This window comes from Euprymna scolopes, chromosome 29, assembly GCF_053919585.1.
Source record: "Euprymna scolopes isolate OS-2025 chromosome 29, ASM5391958v1, whole genome shotgun sequence".
Lineage (NCBI taxonomy): Eukaryota > Metazoa > Mollusca > Cephalopoda > Sepiida > Sepiolidae > Euprymna > Euprymna scolopes.
The window spans coordinates 104,166,595-104,180,305 of NC_136510.1; the positions used below are offsets into that span (position 1 = coordinate 104,166,595).

General features: G+C 33.5%; 1 protein-coding gene across 1 annotated transcript in view; it reads left to right on the plus strand.

Annotated features, from left to right (window-relative positions):
- Positions 1-13,711, plus strand: part of LOC145252368 (protein fuzzy homolog) — a 1,014,795-nt gene that overhangs the window by 419,496 nt on the left and 581,588 nt on the right. The window contains exon 3 of the mRNA XM_080111766.1: positions 4,569-4,679. Within this exon, the coding sequence (XP_079967892.1) occupies positions 4,569-4,679 (111 nt within the window). The remainder of the gene's footprint in view (positions 1-4,568; positions 4,680-13,711) is intronic.

Consider the following 13,711-nt stretch of genomic DNA (forward strand, 5'->3'; position numbering starts at 1 on the left):
TATACTAAATAATCAACGTGACAATAAAACGTATTGTTTTACTGTGTACGTTTTAAGGGTCTCAATGTTTTTTTCGTGTTTAAATTATCCAAATAAACAATTGTTAATATTTTCTGCTTTTTTTTACATCGTTCATTTCCATATTACGTCTAAGTCATTTTAACGCAATTTTCTTACAAATAAATCTACTTTAACCCGTTGACAACCATAAGAGCATTTTACAACGGAGATTTACCCACCGCCTTTTTTTTTATTATTATTCTTTATTTTTTAAAACATCTTTCTTAAAAACATTCATACATTTTCTTCTACACTACCAACCCCAAAAATGTTTTTTTTTTAATTTTCGTTACAAATAAATAATCAACGCGACAATAAAACGTATTGTTTTACTGTGTACGTTTTCAGCGTCCGAACTGTTGTTTTTTTTCGTGGTTGAATTAAAAGATATATCAAAATTTGAATTTAACTTTAAGTATTATGGTATCTGTTCAGTGCACATTTACCTATAAGTATGGCAAACCACTTATAATTCAATGGCTGTCAGTTTTTCTTTTTTCAAAAATGAACAATTATAAACAGAACGCCCCATAGAAATCCATTTATATTTTTTTTCATTTTAATATATTTTCTTAGAAATGTTTCTGTTATGCCACAAAAACCACTATTTTCTTTACTTCACAAGTGTCACGCTCATACATGTATTCCATCGCTAATATAACATACTGACCCAACGGGTCACGGGTAGTCTAGTATGTATATATGCATTGTATCAACAAAGGTGAATCTGCATAGCTCATCCCACCGTTATATGTTTTAATTTGCTTCAGTTTGTGTCTATCTGTTCCACCTCTGCATTGTATTGCCTTCGATGAATTAAATTTTATTCATATGCACACTAAACAATGCTTTAATCAAACTACATTAACCTCTTTAAACATTAGTGTTTTGTTTTGTCATAGTTTAATAGAGCAATGGAAAAAAATGACAACTTCCGTAATAGTGTTGTGTAACAAAAAGCCATTGAACAGTTTCAAATGTTGCATTTCACCAATAATCCGTTTTTGACATTAGATGATGTATTGTTTTTCACCTCAACCGATTTCATTGACAGAAAACAGTCGAAATCTTATTGACATCGAAATAGTTAGCTCAATCGGTAGTGATGTTTCTCTTTTTATTTTTTGTTACTATGGAAATTACGGACGAGAAGCCACTTTATGTAAGGAGTTAAAAACATATATACTATTGTCCAACCATGTGCTTTCATTCTCGATAATCGCCAACGCTGTGTATCATAGTCTTCTTCTAGTTCTGGCCGTTTTATTGTTTCTCACATTAACGGTTGCCGAGGTGGCGAATACGGATTCACAAGTACATAAAAATAAAGGAAAAAAAACAAAAACATAGAAAACATATTCTGTGGATGTCAGTTGGTATCTGGGTGCGTGTGTGGCGCCATCGCATGAAACAAGCCTCTAAACATAAAGGTCCACATCTACATCTTCTGCCGATGTCGTCTTCGTCAATTGATGTCAACTCATTTTGATCTGTTTCGAGCCACAATTTGCGTTCACCTGTGCCTGGCTTAAAACTGTTCTCATAAATCGAAAACTGTCATAAACTGTTCCAAAGTGTCGTAAACTGTCGAAAAACTCATTACCACTCCTAAAACTACCAGTAAAAATAACTCTAATCATATTTAACGGCATTTTCTGGTCCTTTGTTTCCATCACTGCCACACCTTGATTAATAATCCTATTTAACCATTCTTTTGTGTTCCTTAACGAACAGCTCCCTGTACTTTTGTTCTTACTGATAAGCTTATTTCTACTTTTTTTGTTGTATTTTTCCTCGTATTTTTTACTCTCTAAAACTTTGTGGTGTCGATAGTATCACCGTATTTCAAGGTAAAAAAACACACACACACATACAAATAGCTAACAATAAATGTTAGATGGTTATATTCTAACCAAAACAGCAATTCTCCACACGTTGTCAGAAATATCGCTCATGTAATGTGAGAACTACTGTGCAAAATAGGGAACTATTCCTGTGCAGCGGTGTTCTGTACAATATGAATATCGCCTACAAAACAACGTCATTAGTATACGTTACTAAGATAATCACCTGATTTTTTTTACATGAAATTATTATAAATTGTCAACTACATTGTTATGATAACATTTATAATTTATATTCTTAAATTAATGCAAATGAATATTTTTTCTAAATATTTTGATTATTCTAAAACATATTTTAGCTGACAAAACCTTTTGGCTTGAATAATCATAATAATCATCGACTATCATACCTTTCAGCATTTCCCGGGCAAATATCTAACACTTTGTATTAGTGTTGTTTTTGTATAATTTTTTTTATTTTCAGCAAATTTTTATTCCAGAGTGTTTTTTTTTTTTTTTTTTTTTTTTTTTTTTACCCTTTTGGAAAGTTGCAACACTGATTATGACTATCGCCATTTCTGACTCCCTCTACTTGAAGCCATCACAATCTGAAGAGCGCCTCTGTCTGTCTGTCTCTCTCTTGACTCCGACTGACTCCATTTCCACGTATCTCAAAAAGAGCATCCCCCCTTTTAAATGAGGTCATTAGTATACGTTACTAATATAATCACCTGATGTTTTTACATGTCATATTTTAGCTGACAAAATCTTTTTGGCTCTAATAATCATAATAATTATCATCGACTAGCACAGCTGTCCGTATTGCTCGGCAAATATCTAACAATATAAACTTGAAACCCACTTTTGACTCTCCACGATCCCTATAAACAAATTGGAATGTTTATATTAGACATAACAGCCATCCCCTGACCATTACCTTCGATCATTTTATCTTTTGATGGTGCCGCGGTTAATATAAGCTTCGTGGTTTCTCTCTCTCCATCCTCCTCCCACTTCGTTCTATTTCAGAACTGCCCACCCCGCCGGAAGAAGAGAATCAAACCCAATTTATAAACATTAATATAAGACGATTGATCTACATTACCTCTGACGTTTCAATCGATTGTCGCACTTACCTTTCTAAATTCATGCGCCGCTTAAGTTCACCACCAGACATATCACATTAAGATGCGTGATATTCACTTATCGGTTTTCGGTGAAAAGGTTTCTGGGCACAAGTTGTGCTTAGACGATGAATGAACTGTAGACAGCCTTTCAGGTTTAGCACATTCGTATAAATATATAACATGAAAAGGAGACCCTTTCAAAGTGTCTAGAACGACGAGAAATGCCGTTAGAAAAAGGAGATATTTAATCTGCCATGATGATCCAAAGGGTTTATACAGTTTTGCTCTATCCCACGCATCATTATTATTGCCATATCATTTTTTTATGATAATCACCTGCGGTGCTTCTACCGGAGAATGCCGTGTATCACTCTGTGCCACATATCATTATTACTGCTATATTATTATTTTTTTTTATGAGAAAACGTAAGCGTTTTGGTTAGAAGCAAAGTGTAGGATCTATTTGGATGCTACGCTTTATCTGATGTTCTTTCGGTTATTCAGGGAGAAATCTTTCTAGACTGGGGCAATTTTTTTATTTTTTATTTATTTTTTTTTTTTACCAAATCTAGAGTGCCTCTTTTTGATAAGCTGCAATTTTTTCACATGAAAAATCAACCTTCTGTTTAACTTTCTCTTCAGGAGGAGACCAGAAATTATGAATTGCTGCTGCTGCTACTACTATTTCATGATAGCCTCACCTTTTAAATGTTTTTAATTAAACTTTTTTTAATTAATAATAATAATAATAATAATAATAATAATAATAATAATAATAATAATAATAATAATACCTCCACTGTATAAGTGTGAAGAGAACTAGGACCTTGGGAAGCTTATTGCCGCTCAAATTCCAGTGAAGACCAATAGCCGCTGCCAACGAGAAATCAATGGTTAGCAGCTGTTGCGATAATGCAAATTCAATTGCAAATGTTATTGAAAGAGGTGGAGAATACTGGAAAATCTGGAGAGACTTGTTGTCACCCAGCTTTCAGGGAACGCCACAGGCTGTATTCAATGAGAGCTTTGATAACCTGTGTGAAAGCTCCTTGTGAGCCCATAATAATAATGATTAATTCACTCACTCACTAGGAGTTTTCACACAGGCCATCAAAAAATATTTCTCTTTGGGAACAACTTGTGATGTCCCCTGGTGTTTGAGTGACAAACATGTTTTCCAGATTTCCAGTATTCTCCACCTCTTTCGATAACTTTTGTAAATTAAATTTGCGTTATCGCAACATCCGTTTACCATTGATTTCTCGTTGGCAGCGACCATTGCTCTTCACTGGAATTTAGGTGGCAATAAGCCTCCTCAAGGTCACAGTCCTCTTCATGCTCATCCAGTGGAGGTTTGGTTAGTGCTTTCTCTCTTCAGTCTTCCCATCCTCCTTTACTCTCCACGTCTATTTGGTGATACCAAGTACCAGTTTTTTGTCTTTGGTATTGCTCAACAAACAATTGAACCCTTTTCTCCGAACTCACTCTCGGTATAAATAAACTTTAAAGGAATGACTTTTCTTTACGTTTATTTCAGGTCTGCTACAAACTGTTTGATGAACTCATGAATCAAATGAATAGCCCGATTTTTTCCGATATGACAAATGCCGTGGAAATCATCGCCGGACCAGAGTGTGCATCATTGCAGGTAAGATCACAAAACATCGATCGTAATTTTGCTTTTAAATTAACGTGGCAAAAAAAAAAAAAAAAAAAAAAAAAAAGATCAGTTATCATTTGCTTCTTGTTGATAAATACAAGGAATAATAATAGTTGATCGATTTGGCATCAATTACATTCTCTTTGATTGGAACATATTTACTCTGTGCATTCATCTTTTTTTGCGGACTGTTATCCTCATCTTTATAATTGTTTTTGTTACACCACGTTTCGGTCAACTCCTCCTCTGATCTTCTTCAGGTTGTTGTTGTTGTCGTCGTCGTCGTCTTACCACGTTTTGGCCAACTTATCCTCCGGCCTTTTTCAGGTGGTTAACCGTGACGGGTTAGAAATGCTGAGTCTCTTAACTGTATGCCCAGTAATTACTGCCTTCCATAGTTGTTGTTGTCTCACCAGGTTTGGGCCAACTAAGCCTCTGGCCAACAAGTAAAGGCTTGTAGTTCGTCGAAGCATCTACCATTAAAATACTTGTAAAACAGACAGAGAGATGCAACGTTTGTCACAGACTAATTAATAGATAGAAACTATCGTTTATAGAATAGACAAAAACCTAATATACTTCTACAAAACGCACAGTTTCGGCAGAAAATGACCTAGCGGCGATTAATTAATATACTGTAAAACACAACGACAAACAAACTTACAAACACAGAAAAAGGTATTGAATATAAAAAAAGAGTATCATAATATAAATCTCACCTGTCTGTTTAAATGTTTGTATGTATGTATGTATGTATGTATGTATGTATGTATGTATGTATGTCTATAACGTTCAACAGAGGCGACGGCTTTTCATGAGATCGCTATCGTTTTGAAGCACAACCCTTCGGAGGACAAATATAAAAAATTAGCTAAAATCATTAATTCCTTCATCCTCAACTGCGCACTTTTCTATAGAGAGAGGTTGCCCTTTTTCGCCGATATTTTTGAAATTCATCGCCTCTTTTCGATGGACTAGCCTCAAATTTAAACACTCACCACCTCGGGTTTGGTGATAGGCGCAACAGCAAAGACGTCATTTTTTTTCCTCGTTCTTTGCGGTACTGGTTCGAGCTAGCCTGCCTACTACCATTTTTTTTTTGTTTTGCTCAACACACACCTCCTAACACCCGGGCAATGCCGGGCACCCAAGTTAGTCTAATATAAAAACTGGCGTAAGAACAGAATAGTTAACAAAGATCCCCCATCGTGTTATGAATGCATTTCTAAATAATAATATTATTATTCAGAAACACATGTGTAAAATAAGAAGGGTGAATAGAGTGTGTTAACTATTCTGTACTTTCATCTAAGAATCGAATGAAAAATAAAATGACATATATATGTATTATATCCATAAAAGTGAGAATCTGTGTGTGAGAAAAATTATTAACTCATATACTCAACGAATTTTTGATTTACAAACTTGAAATTTGGTATATAGAGAATTCGGGCATGTGAAAACTTTGTAATTAGTTTTCATCCGGAAATATAATTTAGAAGGTGTCAAAATTGAAAAAAAAAATTGTACGTGAAGGTGATTGGTATTTTACCTATTTTGAAGTTTTACGACTGCGCATGCGCGGTCGTGAAACGAGAGCTTCTTTATGTTAAGTATCAATTGGTTTGAAAACACTCTTTAAACACCATGTCAAGCTGGTCTAATGGTTATCGTGCTTGATTCACCGCCTTTAGATTTTGGTTTCGATCATAGCTGGAGTATTTTATTTACTTACAAGAATTGTTTAGAAAAAAACATAATATTTGCATGCGCATGTCTCAGTTTCTTTCCGTTATGTTTTTTATTTCAGTTTTTTTTTTATTTTAAAAATTTAATGGTACGTTAATACATACGGCATTTCTATTTACATTAAATAGGAATTCTGCGTTAATTAAAGCATAATATTTATGCGTATTTTACAACCGGGCAACGCCGGGTGGCCTGCTAGTGTATGATTGTAGGTTCGATCCATACCTGGGGAAAGGTGTATGTCTAGCCGCACTGATGAGCTGTGACACAACGAAACAGTCCTGTCTGTGGAGGACAAATATATATATATTTCTATATATCTATAAAAGTGAACGAGTCTGTGTGTCTGTCTGTCTGTCTGTGTACATTTCCCAACGCAATAACTCTCTCAATTTTTAGTCTACAGACTCGAAATTTGATATACAAGGTTTTGAGATTTGGGAAAATCGATGTGATCGGTTTTCGGCCAGAAATTTGGCTGTTAAGTGGTCAAAGTTCAACGATTTGACCTTTGAGAACTCTACCAAACTCCTCCAACAAGTTTTGGCCAAAACACTTGAAATTTTAGATATAGGTTCCTTGGACATGGATCTAAGTTAATAACTTTATTTGAGCCCAAAACAATAAATGTTAAGGGGTCATAATAGGGGTCAAAGTTAAAAAGAATTGACCGTTTTTTTTTTTTTTTGCACAGCATACACCTCCAAACACCCGGGCAACGCTGGGCACCCATGCTAGTATATATATATATATATATATATATATATTTACCAGTGGTGAAAAAACCGGACTAGAGTGCTCAATGTGTAGTCAGAGCAGTATATAGGAAATTTATTACTGTGAGTCCAGAATGAGTTTACAAATTGTTTCAGCTAGAAAATCCTCAAAGAGAGGAAAAAATCCAACTAGCATCGTCAGAATTCATAGATGGAATAACTTAGTCCATCTATGAATTCTGACGATGCTAGTTGGATTTTTTCCTCTCTTTGAGGATTTTCCTCTAGCTGAAACAATTTGTAAACTCATTCTGGACTCACAGTAATAAATTTCCTATATATATATATATATATATATATATATATATATATATATATATATATATATATATATATACCAATCCTTATTTAAGAAGCTCAATGTAATTACAGAGCAATATAGAGAATAAATGACAAAAAACTATATTCCAAAATTCATGATGTTGGCCATCTTATAATTCATTCCTTTAATTCAGTTGACTTTTACAATTCTTGACAGTTTGTTTCGTAGCACAAAATCAGTCACTTAATTATTATATCAATCAGTGAATCTAGTATGCCCTTAACTCATCAGTTAACATTTTGGTAGAAGATTCATAAATTAATGTAGATAGTTAGCACGAATAGTATGGTTTAGTGACTTTGTCTGATAAAATTCAAAATGGCGTAATGGAAACCTATTAAAGGTATTTGCAGCTTCTCTTCCAATTTTCGGATTTTAATCATGTCAAATCGCACTTCATTTCCTTTTGACGGATTGATTGTTGCTATTCCTTCTGATGAGTTAAGGGCATAATAGATTCACTGATTGATATAATAATTAAGTAATTGATTTTGCGCTACGAAAAAGATACTGTCAAGAATTGTAAAAGTCAACTGAATTAAAGGAATAAATTATAAGATGGTCAACATCATGAATTTTGGAATATAACTTTTGTCATTTATTCGCTCTCTCTCCCCCCCCTCTCTCTCTCTCTATATATATATATATATATATATATATATATATATATATATATATATATATATATATATATATATATATGATAACAATAATTTTTAGAGAACCACTCCCGTATCCAATGGACGGGGGGGTCTTTTTTTTTTCTTTTCAAGTACCATAATAACGATTTCTGCAGTAAAAATACGGAGAAAATATCGACTTGGAGATGGGAGTGATTTCCTGGAAAACGCTAAGAAGAGTGCGAAACTCTTAAAGGGGTTTTACTTACTCCTTTTATCGGCTGCCTTTAATACGTACGACATTCGATTCAGAGCGAAACAAAATAAAACGTAACAAACTGAATGTAAAACAAGATGGCGGATTGAAAAGCGCGGGAAAAAATTATCAAAAGGGAATAAATAAAAAAAAAAAAAAGGAAGATGGCGAACGTCTGCGCGTTTCCCCAGATTGACGTTGTTAATCGTATTAAGTGTAGACATTTGTACATCTACTTGGATTGATAAACTCGTCTTCTTCCCCCCCCCATCCCCCCTATCCCCCCCCCCTCTCCTATTGCTCGCTTCGCGTTTTGTGATTTAAAAGAAGTGAGCGGATGATGCTAGAAGGAAGGAAATACGAACGGGGGAAAAATAGATAAACCCATGAAGATTAAATCGATAAATAAGTAAGTAAATAAATTAACAGAGTTCAAGAGTTGACAGGAGGGCTCGGAGGACGGTGGGGGTGGGGCTGGGGGATGGGAATTTCAAAAGATAAGTGGTATATAAGTAGATGAGGAGATTTACGATGTTTTGCTTTTGTTTTTTCGCGTCGATTTGTTTCCTGGTTGATGAAACCAAAAAGAGAATAACAACGTATAAACTGGCAGATTTACGTTAAGGAAATTTGTTTCATTTAAATTCAAATGTTTTGAAGTATACATGAAGATGTGATTGTGGTTATGAGTGGACTTGAAGTTATTCGAATGAACTACCCCCCTCCCTCTCTCTCTCTCTCTCTCTTTATATATATATATATATATATATATATATATATATATAATATGGTAGCTTTCTAGCATCCTTCAGTCCTGACATCAACGTCAGATCACTAAAGTTAAGCAACGTTGACCCTGGCTAGTATCAGATGGGTTGCCATTTAGGAATTTTAGGCGATGTATTGACTCTCCGTTTATCTCGGTACTGTTGTGTGTGTGTGTGTGTGTATATATATATATATATATATATATATATATATATATATATATATATATATGAGTGTGTGTGTGTGTCTGTATAAGACAAAGCAAATTATAAGAGAAAGAAATAAGTTCTACTCTCTATTGCGTATTGAGCTTTTTTTTATTCGGTTGGGATTAAATTATCTATATATAAATACTGGTATTTATATTAGTTTGAAGTTTACCATTGCGTATATCAGGTAAACACTCCACCCTTTTGATTTCATTATATATATATATATATATATATATATATATATATATATATATATATATATATATATATATATATATATATATATATGTGATGTCAGGTGTGTGAGTTCCGTTATAGAAGCGTTGATTTAATTTGAATAAAATAAATACGTATCAGGTACGTTTGAAAGCCAAATCATAACGCAATATTATAAGAATAAGCAAATATTTTACTTGTTTTTAATTTATGATTTAAATATATTTCGAAGTCAAACTCCATCCTCAGTATTTTGTAGACGTGGCAGATGTTTCGGCGTATAAGGCGATCGTCAGATAAGTCTAAGTACAAAATTGGAGCAAATTTTAGTAAATTTATCATATATTTATTGGTTGTATAAGACGGCTGCTAAATCACGAAGCCATGTTTGTTTAGCCTAGGCTAGAGATTGCAACACACAGTATCTTATGAAATATTGTTTTTTTAAAGATTATTTTTTAACTCTAAGGGTCGTCTTATACGCCGAAATATACAGTATACTAAGTGACATTGGGATGGAAGAAACTATCACTTTTTGCTTTATCCTCGAGTTGATTTATTATCTCTGTTTATTTAAGCCTCTTCCTATTTTTAAATTCGCCTTTGGGTTTATTTAGTATGTTGGGCCCGTAATCCTAACCTCCAAATTCTCCAATGAGTTTATTTATTTTGTGTGTCTTCTACTTATAAACTAATGCATACGACATAATCACGTTGACACAACGGTTCTTGTTAGATCATAAAATTTAAGCAACTTTTGGCCTGGTCAACTGAGGAATATCAGGCACTGTATGTAGGAGGACGTCGAGACCTCCCTGCAAGAAGTACAAAAACCTAACGGCGTCATCTTCCTTAACCGAGATATACCTGCAGCTGGGGGCTGCTTGTGAATTTGATATTCCTTAGACACTTCCTCCCTCGGAGGAACCCAGTTCAACCCGCTAATATTCAACGCCGCCGGCTATTATACTGTCAACAACTAATCATATATGCAACTAAAGCAAGTGAGATCCCGGCCATGTCTTGATTGGAATTACCCGAGAAAAAGGTTGAAAACCATTGCTCTATTTTCTTGCTTTGTGCTATTTTTACCTGTGTCATTTTTTACCCGAGTTATTATTATATAAGTATATTAATCCAAAATTCATCTCCGTTTGTTAACGTCTATTTAATAACTGGACACGGAATAATCACGTTGACATACCGGTTCTCGTCAGGTCACTGAAGTTAAGCAATGCTGAGCCTGGTAAGTACCAGTGTGGATGACCATTTGGGAATACCAAGGGCTGTATGTGGGTGAAGGTCAGGTCAGTCATCCTGATTTCCAATGTGTGTAGTGGTGACATACGCACGCATTAACAGTCATATGGTAAGATTATTGAGTTTATCGAACACCATTATCTCCAGTGCGGTTGCAAAGTGATGATGATGATGATGATGATAATGACGATGATGAAAACTATTTACCCCCTTTAATCTTCATCACTCTGTTAAAAAATGCTTCTTATCTATCGAGGAATCTGCCCAGTTATACGCCTTGGTCACCAAAATCAACAGAGATTATTAGAGCATTCCTGCAATGACCTGTTGATTTTGTGGTGAAAGTTTAATTCTGTACAGTTCTAGGAGGTCCATCCTCCGAGGCCTTGCCTTCTCTCTTTGAGAAAGAGTTAGTTTATTGCTAATCACCTGGGGCGTCCTCACCGGGGAATGCCGACGAGAGATCTTAGACACTTTTTGCAGGTCAGAATGCCCCCTCCTCTGGCACTTTTTGCAGGTCAGAATGCCCCCTGCTCTGGGGGGGGGGGCTGACTTCTCAATCCAACTTTCCGACCCTGGTGCCTAAGTTCTTGGAGTGGCTGAGAACTAAATACCTACCCATTTACACGAATCTCTTCATCGTAGAAATATTCTCACTCGCGAACGTTCTCTTCCTCTATTCGGCCACCAAACCTACGCCCCGTTGTAAGGAAACAAACAGAAAATGACAATGTCACTAAAGCAACAATACGTCAATCACGTTCCCCCTTTTTTTCTTCTTTTTAATTCTATCTTCTCCGTCGTGTCTGCAGCAACAACGGATCCAGAGTTCCAATATGGCGCCCATAACGCTCACGGGTGGCGGCCATTGTCATGTCGCGGCAATGTCACCTTTTCACCGCCTGTCGCTATCAATGTGGCGTGACAGATGTTAGTAAGTGTTGAAAATCGACATATTTAAGCGCCAACGCATATTTCCTTTACGTACGTCGACATTTTTTTTTTTGTTTTGTTTTTTTCTTTCTTTTCTTCTTGTGTTGTGGAAAGGCAAGCGGAATTGACAGTCGGTTGTCGCTTGTTGCTTGAGTGCCGACAGCGGAAACACCGCTTGACAGTCAGTTCAGATTATCGTTGTTGTTTTTTTAATTTAATTTTTTAAATCTCGTCCTGCCAGTTTTATAATCGTCAATTCATTACTTACATCCTCATGCGATTTACGTACATTACCGGTAGATTAATTTTTTTCTTCGCGATTCGATTTCTGACTGTTTTCTTGCGTTTCTGTTTGTCTGTTTTGTCTGTTAATATTTTCATTTCGTTTTTTTTTTTTTTTTTTTTTTTAATCTTAAATGCGTTCATTGCGTCTCCCTTTTGTTTACTTCATTTTTTTTTCTGTTTGTGTTATTTTTTAATTTTGTGTGTTATTTTTATTTTTTTTTCTTCTGCTTGTGTATTATTATTTAATTTTTTTCTTCTGTTTGTGTGTTATTTTTTAATTTTGTCCTTCCGTTTGTGTGTTATTTTTTTCTTCTGTTCGTGTGTTATTTTTTGTTCTGTTTGTGTGTTATTTTTTTGTTCTGTTTGTGTGTTATTTTTTTGTTCTGCTTGTGTGTTATTTTTTTTGTTCTTTTTGTGTGTTATTTTTTGGTTCTGTTTGTGTGTTATTTTTTTGTTCTGTTTGCGTATTAGTTTTTAATATTTTTCTTCCGTTTGTGTGTTATTTTTTAAATTTTTTCTTCTGTTTGTGTGTTATTTTTTTAATTAATTTGTTCTGTTTGTGTTTTATTTTTTAAATTTTTTTCTTCTGTTGTGTGTTATTTTTTTGTTCTGTTTGTGTATTAGTTTTTAATATTTTTCTTCCGTCTGTGTGTTATTTTTTAAATTTTTTTCTTCTGTTGTGTGTTATTTTAAAATTTTTTTCTTCTGTTTGTGTGTTATTTTTTATTTTTTTCCTTCTGTTTGTGTATTATTAAAAAAAAATTTTTTCTTCTGTTTGTGTATTATTTTTTAATTTTTTTCTTCTGTTTGTGTATTATTTTTTAATTTTTTTCTTTCGTTTGTGTATTATTTTTTAGTTTTTTTTCTTCTATTTGTGTATTATTTTTTAATTTTTTTCTTCTGTCTGTGTATTATTTTTTATTTTATTTTCTTCTGTTTGTGCATTATTTTTTTAACTTTTTTCTTTTCTTCTGTTTGTGTGTTATTTTTTCTTTTTTTCTTTTCTTCTGTTTGTGTATTTTTTAATTTTTTCTTCTTCTGTTTGTGTATTATTTTTTACTTTTTTTCTTCTGTCTGTGCGTTATTTTTTAATTTTTTATTCTTCTGTTTGTGTGTTATTTTTTAATTTCGTTTTTTTTATTTTTCTATTTTTAATTATTACATCTTCCAGTTCTTCACATTTCATTGTTTTGTAGCAAAGATCATTTTATTTTTATTTATTTTTTACATGGAGGTCACCACTTATCAAGGCCCGGAGGCCATTCAGGGATAAGGGTTATTGCGTGTACAGTATTATATAGTAGATTTTAATAACTAACTAGCTATTTTTATTAAATTTTATTAACTATTTTTATTAAGTTTTATTAACTAATTAGCTATTTTTTCTATTAAATTTATTAACTAACTAGCTATTTTTTATTAGATTTTATTAACTAACTAGCTATTTCATTAAATTTTATTGACTAACTATTTTTATTAAATTTTATTAACTGACTAGCCATTTTTATTAGATAATTAGCTGTGTATATATATATATATATATATATATATATATATATATATATATATATATATATATATATATATATATAATCAACCCAACGTTGTCCAGAAGTAGTTTTA